The 11853-nt window shown below is 43.4% G+C and overlaps 1 protein-coding gene across 1 annotated transcript in view; it reads left to right on the top strand.

Annotated features, from left to right (window-relative positions):
* SIM1 (SIM bHLH transcription factor 1) overlaps positions 1 to 11853 on the top strand; it is a 75027-nt gene that overhangs the window by 12706 nt on the left and 50468 nt on the right. Inside the window, exons 4-9 of the mRNA XM_004372419.1 lie at positions 2237 to 2326; positions 2864 to 2972; positions 3113 to 3198; positions 3844 to 4043; positions 4259 to 4365; positions 5113 to 5260. Of these exons, the coding sequence (XP_004372476.1) occupies positions 2237 to 2326; positions 2864 to 2972; positions 3113 to 3198; positions 3844 to 4043; positions 4259 to 4365; positions 5113 to 5260 (740 nt within the window). The remainder of the gene's footprint in view (positions 1 to 2236; positions 2327 to 2863; positions 2973 to 3112; positions 3199 to 3843; positions 4044 to 4258; positions 4366 to 5112; positions 5261 to 11853) is intronic.

The following is an 11853-nucleotide window of genomic DNA, read 5'->3' as shown; positions in this document are numbered from 1 at the left end:
CCTACCTGAACTAGTTCATTACACAAATATAAGCAGGCCAGCTCTGAGCCAGACAGAGATCCTTGCCCTCATGGAGTTTACATTCTAAAGGAGAGCAGATTTGCAAACCCACACAGGTGCACTGCATAGTGTGCCAGGTTGTGTAGGTCCTGTGGAGATGGTGACATTCAAGCAAAGACCAGAAAGAGGGGATATGACTGATTGCTCCTCTTTGACATTCTCCTACTCCCATGGTTTCTTAAAATAGTATGATTTCCCATATTCTTCTCCTTGCTCTCTGTTTGCACCTCTTTGATTTTCCCACCACTAGCTGATCTGTAAATGCTGGGGTCTCTCCAGAGTTCCAGCTCTGTTTCTCCTTTCACAGTTTAAGGTTTCCTGGATAATCTTAGCCAAAACTACCACCTCAACTCCCTTCCCCACATGTGCATGACGCCAGCTGGTATCTACAGTCTAGACTCCTCCTGAGCTCCAGATCTTTATTTTCTACTGTGAACTGTACACATCCAAGCAGAAATCTGCACACATCCTAAGTTTAGCATCTCCAAGACAAGAATTCATTGTCTCCCTCTCCCAGACTCCCCCTTATACAAAATCTCCTCATACATCTTTCAGTTTTCAATCTTGGTTAGTGGTGTCACCCTTGGCTCAATGCCTTCCCTAAAGCCTTGAAGTCAGCCTCAGCTTCTCTTTCTGTCACCAAATAGCATGGATTCCAAAGCCAGAACCATCTTTGAATTAGACTCTCCCTGCTTTCTATTCCCCTATGACCTCCCACGTTCAGGCTTGACCAGCTCTGCTTTAGATACCTTGCTCTGATCTCCTCATTTCCACTCCCTCTTCTTATAGGTCACCATTTGCACTCTGCCAGGAAAAAAACAAAACAAAACAAAAACCACATTAAGTTATGCTTAGAAACCTCTTTTGGAACCCTGATGCTTATAAAACCAAAAAAAAAAACAAAAAACAAAAAACAAAAACAAACAAACCCATTGCTGTTGGGTCAGACTCATATGAGACAGTAGAACTGCCCCTAAAGTTTCCAAGGAGCACCTGGTGGATTCAAACTGCTGACCTTTTGGTTAGCAGCTGTAGCTCTTAACCACTATGCCACCAGGGTTTCTGATAGGGGTAACTGAAATTCCTCGTATCGGCAGCCCAAATTCTCCAAAATCCAGCCCTAGTGTCCTTCCTCAGCACATGTTCGGTACACCAAATTTATTACCCCAGAATACACCAGACCCACCTTCCGCCTAGTCCCTATCTTCGCTCATGCCATTCTTTCTGACTAGGATGCTCTTCCTCCCTTCTTTAGTCCAAGTTTCCTCTTCAAGGCTCTGTTCAAACATTAGCACCTTCATAGCCTCTGATTCTCTCCCAAGACTCTGGCCACTCAATTCAAGAGTCAGCACTGTCTATTCAGCTGTGTGGTTATTGTATCTGTCTTCAGGCCAGTCACGGCCACAGGACTTGGAGCTCCTTGAGAGCAGGGTCTGACTCATCCTTGTCTCCACTACCTGGGCTGGGGCCTCATTCACAGAGATAAAGGGACAGTGAAAGTCCAATAGTTTCCCTCATGGAGAGGTTGTCAGTTTGATGTATCAATGTAAACACACACACACTATAGCATTACTCTATGGATTTGCTGCCTGTAAAGCCTCTCATTTCCTAAATCCACTCTCCTGGACTCTTTCCAGAGCCATTGGCTAGCTGCCTTCTGCCTCCAAACTTTTCAGTCACAACCTCCATGTTGCCCAGTGCCTGCTGCAATGGATCTTTTCCAACCCCGTTAGTACTCTTTGTCTTATAAGATGCTGCCACTATGGAGCTCTCCAAGACTGACACAGGAGACCTCTGTTCTTTCAGTGACCATTGCCCCAAAAGTCTAAGCCACCTCTTATTGTAGACTGTTATTTTTTTCCAGAATGTTTGTGTGTGTGTGTTACAGATGTGTCCATTGTGACCATTTTGGTGAATCCTGACTCTTGGAGGGCAGTAGCCTTGTCCACCATTTCCTCTAGAGCTCTCCCAGTGTGGTGCATGTCCCCAGACTCAGACTGGGAATGAATTAAAGAGGGGACCCTTAAGGCTGGTTTTCTATATCCTGCTTCCTGCCAGTCCTTCTTCACTCCACCTGTCTGCACTTCTAGCTGAACCTCTCTAACATCTTTCTCCCCTCCCTGATTTATCCAAAGTGGCCTAGAGAGGTCTCTATTTACTGTTTCTGCCTCCTCAGACCCTAGATGGCTTCATCTTTGTGGTGGCCCCAGATGGGAAAATCATGTACATCTCGGAGACAGCCTCAGTCCACCTGGGTCTTTCTCAGGTAGGTGGTGGTGGTGATGGGGTTCTGCACCTCCAGCCTGAAGTCTTTACATTTACAGCTAGAGGTGGAGGAGAAAGGGGTTTGACTTTCCAAAAGTTTCATATCTGCAGTTTTGGGACTGGAAGCAACTCAGCTGAGAGGGGGCCTAGGTCTTTAAACGAGTGCAGATCTCCCCATTCCTTGACTTCCCTTATCCTTTAACTTCTACCCCAGGCCCAAATAATGGCTATTTTTTTGAGCCTGTACCATAAGCCAGCCACTAGGAGAAGCAATTACATACTTTATCTTATGATGTCCTTACCAGAATATTGCCAGTGAGCTGCTGTTATTATTATTTTCATTTCTTAGATAGGGAAAATGAGGTTTAGATAGACTGGGATAGGCAGCAAGCAGCAGAGTTGGAATTAGAACTCAAGGCTGACTCCAGAGTTCCAGTTTTTATCCCCAGTCCTGCAAACCCCTGGCCCAGTCTGACAACCCCCTCCCTCTCATGGGGCAGTCCACCATCACAGGACAGTTATACCCTCCTGTTTACAGGTAGAACTGACCGGGAACAGTATTTATGAATACATTCACCCGGCTGACCACGACGAGATGACCGCGGTACTCACGGCCCACCAACCCTACCACTCTCACTTCGTACAGGGTAAGGGCAGACACATGCCTGCCAGGCTCTGGCTCTCGGGCCCATCGTGGCCTGCTTTTAGCTTCTCCCCAGTTAGCTGTTGCAGGCGGTGCCACCTGCCTGTCTCACATTCTGCTTTGCCCTCCTCTCCTCTCTCCCAGAGTACGAGATGGAGCGCTCCTTCTTCCTGAGGATGAAGTGCGTCTTGGCCAAGAGGAATGCAGGCCTCACCTGCGGTGGCTACAAGGTGCGTGGCTGAGCTGGAAGCTCGAAGCTGCTTGGAAAGTCTGTGCGCAGGCCACTCAGCGCGGGCAGCGTGAGCGGGAGGTACCTGCAGCCTTCCTGGGTGGGTGCCCCAGTACTTGTCAAAGTGCTGGCGGCTGGAACGTGCCTTGTGGGTCATTGAACTTTGTGAACACCTGGGGACTAAGCTTTAAGACTAAGTAGGACTGCGTTGGGATTCTGCTCGACTCTGGGAGCTCTTAATCTGGGGCCCGTGGATGGGCCTGAGGGTTCCCTAAAGCGTCTGAAGTGGTCGGTAACTTCTGTGGATTGTCAGAGTCCTGTAGAGTCAGATTCTAACCCGCAGAGTACTGAAGAATCAATGCTTTAGCTCAGAGCCTTGGTTCTCAAGTTGAATGTGATTCCAGGGCTCCACCTTGCGATCAGATGCGTTTGGGTTGGCGGGACATAGCCCCCTGTATTTTTACTAGCTCCCAGGTAGTCCAGTGCAGCGATGCAGTCACCCCTGAGACACCTCAGAGTACCAATGACTTTGGACACTTTAGTGCGGGGCGTCGCCCACAGGGAGTTTGTGGCTGAGGAAGGTTTCACCATGTTCCAACCCTCCCCCCTACTTTTTTGGGTGCTGAGTCTTGCTTCCCCACCACAGGTCATTCACTGCAGTGGCTACCTGAAGATCCGACAGTACAGCCTGGACATGTCCCCCTTCGACGGCTGCTACCAGAATGTGGGTCTGGTGGCCGTGGGCCACTCGCTGCCACCCAGCGCTGTCACGGAGATCAAGCTGCACAGCAATATGTTCATGTTCCGCGCCAGCCTGGACATGAAGCTCATCTTCTTGGACTCCAGGTGGGCGGGCACGGGCAAAAAGGGTTGCCTCTGGCAGGGAGAGCGGCCCTGCTCAGTGATGGAGACCTTCCCATAGACCTTATGAGCCCATTATGCAGAGGAGGTGACTGACCTGGCCCTTCGAAGTGAGGGCAGGCACCGAGGTCTGAGACGCCTGTCTTGGGTGGGGGCAACCCTGCACCCTGCACTCATACTGTGAGCATTGTTCTCTGCAGGGTGGCAGAGCTGACGGGGTACGAGCCTCAGGACCTGATTGAGAAGACCCTGTACCACCACGTGCATGGCTGCGACACCTTCCATCTGCGCTGCGCGCACCATCTGCGTAAGACGCCGCCCTGGCCCTGCCCCGCACCCGACAGCTCCTGCGCGTCCCCGGGTGGGAGACGCGGTTTCAGCCCACAGGAAGTAAAAGCGTGGGAGCCCTCCGGGCAGGGGTGGGGGGCGGAGGGGGTATGAGGCCGCGCTCAGATACTGGGCCCTACCAGGTTTCTCGAACATTTTTGGGCAGTACACAAAGGCTGATGGAGTGTTTCTGGGCGAACTCCCTCCCACCCCACCCCCGGGGGTCTCATTCTCCTATTGATGTCTTCCTCTCCCCACCCCAACCCCCAACTTCACCAAAATCGCAAACAAAAACCTAGGCCAGCCCACTTTGCTCCCTCTGGCGCATTGACTCGCCTCGGCTTTTGATATTATTTTAGTCTAAATCTCCCGGGACAGAGAACGTGAGCGTCGGAGTTTAGCTGCTCAGACCCTTCCTTCCTTCTGTAGTTAGAAAATTGAATCTGCTGGAAACCCTCACCTTTAGGTGTTCTCTCCTTTGCTAAAGGTGAAGCCGTCGGCCCAGTGAAGGGCGGCCCTGTTAACATCCCGTAAAGGGGGCGGGAGGATTCAATGCAAATTAATTGGACAATCAATGCGTTGGAGAGTTTCCCTGTTGTTTCTTTTTCCTGCCTCGCTCAGATATTAGGTCCCACAAGGGACCCCCACCTTCACCACCAGGGGTTGCACTGGGGGCCATCCTGGGGCGGGCTCTTTCACAATTCTCTGCCTTCTGTTTCCCCATCAGTGCTGGTGAAGGGGCAAGTGACTACCAAGTACTACAGGTTCCTGGCGAAGCACGGTGGCTGGGTGTGGGTGCAGAGCTACGCGACCATCGTGCACAACAGCCGCTCGTCCAGGCCACACTGCATCGTCAGCGTCAACTACGTTCTCACGTGAGTGGCCGCCCAGGATCCCCTGCGCCCGCTCCGGGCGACTCCGGCCCCGGGAGGGTGTGGGCGGGGGCGCGGCCGGTCAGGACGCGGCTAGAGTCCACTGGGGACGTCAGTTCGGCCTCCAAGTGCTGGCTGCGCTGGGAGGAGGGAGCTCCAGCACCTTCATCTTTCTGAAGAGGCAGCCTTCATTATTTTCTAGAGAATGATTTAGGAGTTCTTCCATCCACAGTCCATATTTGCTTTCTACTCTCTTTTTTTAACCTTTTAAGCGAACTCTGCATTGAATAAAACTTAATGCGGCAGAAAGAAAGAAAAGGGTCCGACGTACGGAGCCATTTATGGTTAACAAACAGGACATCTGTTTCACTTTTTCAAATCTGGGGTTTGAAGTTCTTAATTTTAACCAGAGTCTCCAATCAAAGTTAAGAGTTCTGAGAGAGTGGTTCTTTCCCTGAACCACAAAGCGGGTTTAAGTGACCAGGAGGGTTTGACTTTACACCCAGAAAGCAAAGGAACCCGCCGAGCTAATGCTGCAAGTCTTGGCCGGCGCCCCGGGCCCGCGCGTTGCGCTGCCGCTTCGCGGGGTGAGGCGACGGGCTCGCGATGCCACCTGCGGGCGCGGCTGGCGGGGCAGCTGCGGCGGATGCATTTGGGCCTTATTCTTTCTGGAAACAATAATGGTTTCTAGATGCCGGTGTGGCCCTGCAGGCTGATCACGTGGCCTGGTGTGTGGCTGGTGAAGAAAGCACGTTCTGTATAAATGTTTGTGAAAGTCAAGTTGCTTAGGGTTGAAGCCTTTATGAAGAACCCTTTTGTATGCGCAGTCGCCTTTTTTATAGAGGTTGAAATTCTTGCGATTTTAGGGGACCGCAGGAGTTATCATCTACTTTGGAGGAGTTGATACAACAGGCACTTAGTACAAATGCTATTTTAACATTAGGAAGTTGGTTAAAGGGTGCTATTTGGAATCCAACTATATAGTCGATAACGACTAGATTAATTTCATGGTGTTCTAAATTGCCAAATTAAAAATGTAGTAGGTGGAAATATTATGCTTGGCAATAAGAGTATTTACTCTGTACCCTGTTTAATAATATAACTCAACAGACTTAGAAAATGAATTTGGTTTAGATTAGGATTCAGTATTCAAGAATAATAGCTGGTTATTAAGAAGAGTCTTTTTATTTATTTTATTTTAATTAGTAAAGAATATTAAATACTATTAGATTCAGTAATAGCAAGAAGGCTGTGGATTTTAACAGAGCAGAAAACATACTAATGTTTTGGGTATCATGAAACAAAACCATCTATTTTATAAATGCAGTTTGACTTATTATTAAAATAAACATAAGAGAAAATGGCAAAGCATAATTCATAAAATAAGCCACTCTGTGAGGCAGAAGTATTAAAGGTGAAAAACTATGTCTGCTTACCATGGAAAGGAAACGGACATTCTTTAAGAAGGTGCTTTGTATGTCTGAGACATCACAAGCATTATACATACACTCTGTTCTCTGGTGGGTGCCTGTGGTTAATAATCATTTTTTATCAAACAGCAGGGTATATAGTCACACAGACCCATATAAATGATAAGAATGCAAGTTAGACCTCCCAATGGATAAACTTAATTTATATTTGGAGTCATTTTGAAATATTCTGTTTTGTTTTCCAGTGAATAAGTGTACTTTCTTTTCTCTGTTGACTGTCATTTTTCACTTTACATACTTTTTCAGAACTGCAGAATTAGACCAGCAGCTTTACATCAGATTAAAAAGGTGTAATGAGGATAAATAAATGATTTATGAAAAGAAAGACAGCATGGCATGCATTTTCCCAAACATTTTATACTGCCAAATGAAAATAGAAATAAACACGCATAAGCATGTATACACAAGCACACAAGATGAAAAGCTGAAATTGATTACCATTTTATGACTCTGCAGCTCCAATTCTTTGTATAAAAATTCTTGGACAATTTTTATAGCTGCAAATGTGGAAACTGCCTTAGACAAAATGTCATCAAGTGGCTCTGTGTGTGTTGACAGGATTTTCAAAATGAACAGGTTGCAGTTTGTTTGATGTGTATATTGCACATCTGGCTGGAAGTTACTAATTTACATTGTCTTAGCAAATTAAATAGATGGCTATTGATTCTCTGTGGTAGCAGGGAACTACCACATACATTCGTTTTCAGGGCTGGCTCTCTATGAAGACGGAGAATGATAAGTGAATTCTTTCCAAATATACTACCTCAACCAATGTACTTTAGACCACAAGCCCCCAAATAATTCATCATGCCGGATGTTTTCCAAATTTAAGCACTTTAATAGCATATATTTTGAAGGGATTTTCATGTCACCAAAGTAGCAATTTTAAATAAGCATTGGACGAATGGAAGTATGACTTTTAGTAGAAGTTACATTCATAAGAAGCTCATTTTTCTAAGTTCCTGATGTGAAATTTATTGTCGAAGTTTTAAAAAAAGGCTAGAAAAAATCAGTTTTTATTATCTAACAGAAGCAACAATGAATAGAAATATTCTATAAGCTTGTTTTAATAAGCAGCTGCGACGGTGAAGACAAGAGAACTGGATTGTTTTAGAGGCAGGTGGTGTATGCCCTAGCTCTTTTACTGGCTCTTGTATGACTGCCATGTGTCCTGAAAATCTGGAGAGTAAGAAGGCACTATGATTAAATTTTAAGAATTCTTTTTTTTTTTTTCTTGCATCCCCGAGGTTCAATGTAGCTTCTATAGCTCTTCATTAGAATGTCAGGAAAAATTTTTCTGCGACACATATATACCCTACTAACTTTATGAAAAGATTTAAGAACAAATTTTAAGTGCCCACAGGCTTTGAACTAAATGTTAGGTATGACAGGGCCTGCTCTCTGATTATTTTCAAGAGGATGGCTGATTGGAGCTAGCGTCTGGTAACAGTGAACATTGGAGCAAGTCCAGAAAAGTGTGGAGAGTAAAAGGAAAGTATACTGTGTAAAGACCTAAGTTATTTTCTTGAACTCATATTTCCTTGAGTTTAATTAGAAGAATTAATTATTCATAGCCAAGATGACAAACATTAGGACTTAATGTGAAGAAAATTGAAAATGTGGAACACCCAATAAATGAGGAAAAGTAATTTCTAAGAAAATGAAGAGTCTTGGTTTACTTTATGTTTTTAGACTTCATATGTTTTAAAAATAAGAGATATTATGTAGTTTTAAGGATAAGAACATCTTGCCTTTTTTGTTCCTAAAAGCTAACCCAGTGAAGAGTAAAAATCCTATTTTAAAAATATGTTATAACTTATTATAACCTTTTCAAACATATAGAAAACTTGAAAGAATAATACAATGAATACCCACATACACATCGTCTACATTCAATAATAGTTAACATGTTACCACAGTTGCTTTATGTCTCTCTCTCTCTCTGTCTATATGTGTGTTTATTTATATGTGTATTTTCCCCACTGAATCATTTCAGAGTAAGCTACCAATACCTTGATATTTCATGCTTAAATAGTATTCTCCTATATAACCACTGTGCCATTTAAAATGGCACATTTAAAAGTGTTCAGAATTACTGTGCATAGAAGCTTGCAAAAACATAGATGGGATCTAGTTTACTGATGGCATTTAAAACAATATTCCACTAATACTCATCAAGTATTCACTGATATATGAGCCCGAAGTAGGCCCATCAATGGACGGTATTCTGTGAGGGGATTCCTATAAGATGTAGTTGTAATTGTTAGTGTATTAAAAAATCTATTTCTAGTGCAAATTGTAAGCTAATGCTTACAATGCTGATATTGTGACTGGAAAACAAAAGAGAGAGAGATTAGATTTAGAGAGCGATGTGGTAATTTTGGACTCAGACATATTTAATATCTTCAACCATTTTCTGTTGGTAAAAAAGGACTTCTCTGTTTACTTCCTCAGTTTAGGATGAAATACTCTTTTGGTGAAAAATCTCACAAGATGTTTTACAGTTATTCACCAGGCACATAGAAGGAAGTAGTTTTCTGTGTTAAAATTTCTTTCAGTGTTACTAGCAGCAGAACACATACAGACGATTCCTATTAGTGGCATGCATAGCACTCGTTATCTTCTGGATGCCCCTTTTGAATTTATGGAATTTCTTCATGTCAAAGAAAAAAGGAAGTATCTACATCCTAATTGTTGCAGGCCCCATAATTTTTGTTCTTGTTTGCATAAAACCAGTGTAGTTCTCACAATTAAAAATAATTTTTAAATGTGAGTGTATTTTGTGAATATAAAACCTTAAATTCTCTTACCATAAAGAAGCAAACATTAAAATATACTACCATATGGTTTGTACTTTCAAGTACATTAGTGGTACCAAGTTAATTTGGGTGTTTGAAGTTTTTTTTATTTTTATTAAAGGGCCAGTTATCATATTATTATTATTATTATAAAATACATTTCATTTTCTGGCTCACAAAACCACTCTTTTATATTATAAATAATGTCAGATGAAACACCTTTTGGCTTAGCAGCTACAGCAAATATAAAATAATTTATCCTCCTGCTTTGGAGCTGTGAAACACTTGTTACATAAATTTAATTTTTTTTTTGATCGTTCAGAACAATGACCATGCACTAATGTATACCCATAAATTACATTTGATCTTTAATTGTGGTTAATCTCTATTATGATAATATTAAACATCAGAGTCCCGATTGCCCTTTTCATATGATTTTTTTATGTACCTGAGTAATTACAAAAACAAATTGAAGATACATTTGTATTAATAGTAATTTTATAACTATGAAAACATTTTATTAAAAGAAAGAGTTGGGAAATTTAGTCTCATTTAAAATACATAATACCAGCACTAACGTAAATACCTTACCCTTCACACACTTTTTACTTATTATAATTTTTATCAAAAATATCTATATTTAGTTTTGAATTTATTTTTATGCTCAAATTTCATATTTTTTTTAAAAAATGAATGCTGAATGCACATCTCTTTCAAAGTACTGTCACATTTCTTGCCTGATTTGTTCTTTGACAGCCCTGTATGACACTCCCCATTTTTTAGGCACGGAAACTGAGACTCAGAGTAAGTGGTGAAGCCAGGATCGAAACCTGGTGTATCAGATCCTGCTACATCCTGTGATTCTCTGTGTATGAGGTGGGATTGAGGGCAGTGTTGGGGAGAAAATGTCTAGGATAGAGGGATAGATTGAAATGAGGGAGGAGGCTGTGGAGGTCAGTCCACCCGACTTCAGGATAGTCTTTGATCTAACTTCGTGACAGAAGATTAAAAAGCTGCCTCTGTGTTGATGCTTCACAAGTGTGTACAGGTATTGCCATTTTAGCGTCTCAAATTTAACATTGATATTTTCTCAATGACGTTTAATTAAGGATATATCATTTTTCCCCCATAGGTCTCCCTAAGGACATTTTCATTTTGTAAGAAAAAAATGTGGGCTACAAGCATATTAGTCCTTTTACTGAACTGTTTGCCTCTAGTTTACACAGATGCATTATTCTGTTAGTAATTATTTCTGCAACCTGATTTTATTTTTATTTTCTTGTTAAAAAAAAAGTGTTAAAATGTCAGTGGATTGGCAAGCCAAGTCATCCTATTTATCAGATGGGGCACAAATTACCTCTGTGGTAGCATGGTATTTTCTAGATGGTATGTGTATGTGTGTGTGAGTGTATGTGTGTAGGTGTGAATTGAATCTTTTCTGCTTTTGAGGGAGAATGGAGGAGATCCAGTGGCAGGAGAGGCTGTCCCCTGGGGCTCTGTTCAGGGGCTAGGGATGGAAAACTTCCCAGCATACCCTGGGCTGGTGTGCCATCCTCTGTCTGCTGGGCACTGCTGCTGCCCAGCTGTTTCCCCTGCCCCAGCCCTCTCTACCTCCACTCCTTCCTCTGTTGTTCGCTGAGATGGAGGGCACTGGTTCAGAACCTCTCCTTCACTTCCTGGGTGAGGCCACTTGGTGTACAATAAATTACCAGCCTGACCACTCTCCTTTGGCTTTCTCTTAGCCCAGTTGTTAGGAAAGGGTTCTGATCTTTGAGTCACATCATGGAAAAACATGGATCATTGCCTTATTTTAAGGCAGGCTTCATCCATGTTATTGTGAGTGTGTGGACAATTTCAAAATGGGGCTTTACTTGAACTCCAGAAAAACGTGTTGTTGGATCCTGTTGTTGCTAATCTGCTTATGTGGGGAAGGCTGTTATGTTTGGTAAAAGATGTGTGTGTGTGTGTATGTGTGGAGGGGTTATGCATATCTTGGTAATTTAGTAAAAAGCTGTTACTGCTTTCCCATTACCCAGTGCTTCCCTCCTTGTTCTCTATTCTCATTGGCTGTGACATCTCACCAGATGAGCAGGGGATGATGGAAAATTAATTTGGGTTGATGTGCTGGTAGGTGTGCTTAAACCTATATGCAAAAAAGATTGGTTAGAGGTTAGATGAAATCTGGAAATAAAGGAGCGGAGGATTAACATTCTGCAATGCCTGAAGGGGTAACCTCAACTCCCTTTCTCCTGTCTCAGGCATTTCAAGGGCCAGGTGCCTGGCAGGGGAGAGGGGTGATCTGTGGTGA

Source organism: Trichechus manatus, unplaced genomic scaffold (assembly GCF_000243295.1).
Source record: "Trichechus manatus latirostris isolate Lorelei unplaced genomic scaffold, TriManLat1.0 scaffold00017, whole genome shotgun sequence".
In the NCBI taxonomy this organism is placed as follows: domain Eukaryota; kingdom Metazoa; phylum Chordata; class Mammalia; order Sirenia; family Trichechidae; genus Trichechus; species Trichechus manatus.
The sequence above is the reverse complement of the archived record's forward strand: the minus strand, read 5'-3'. Positions and strand labels throughout refer to the sequence as shown.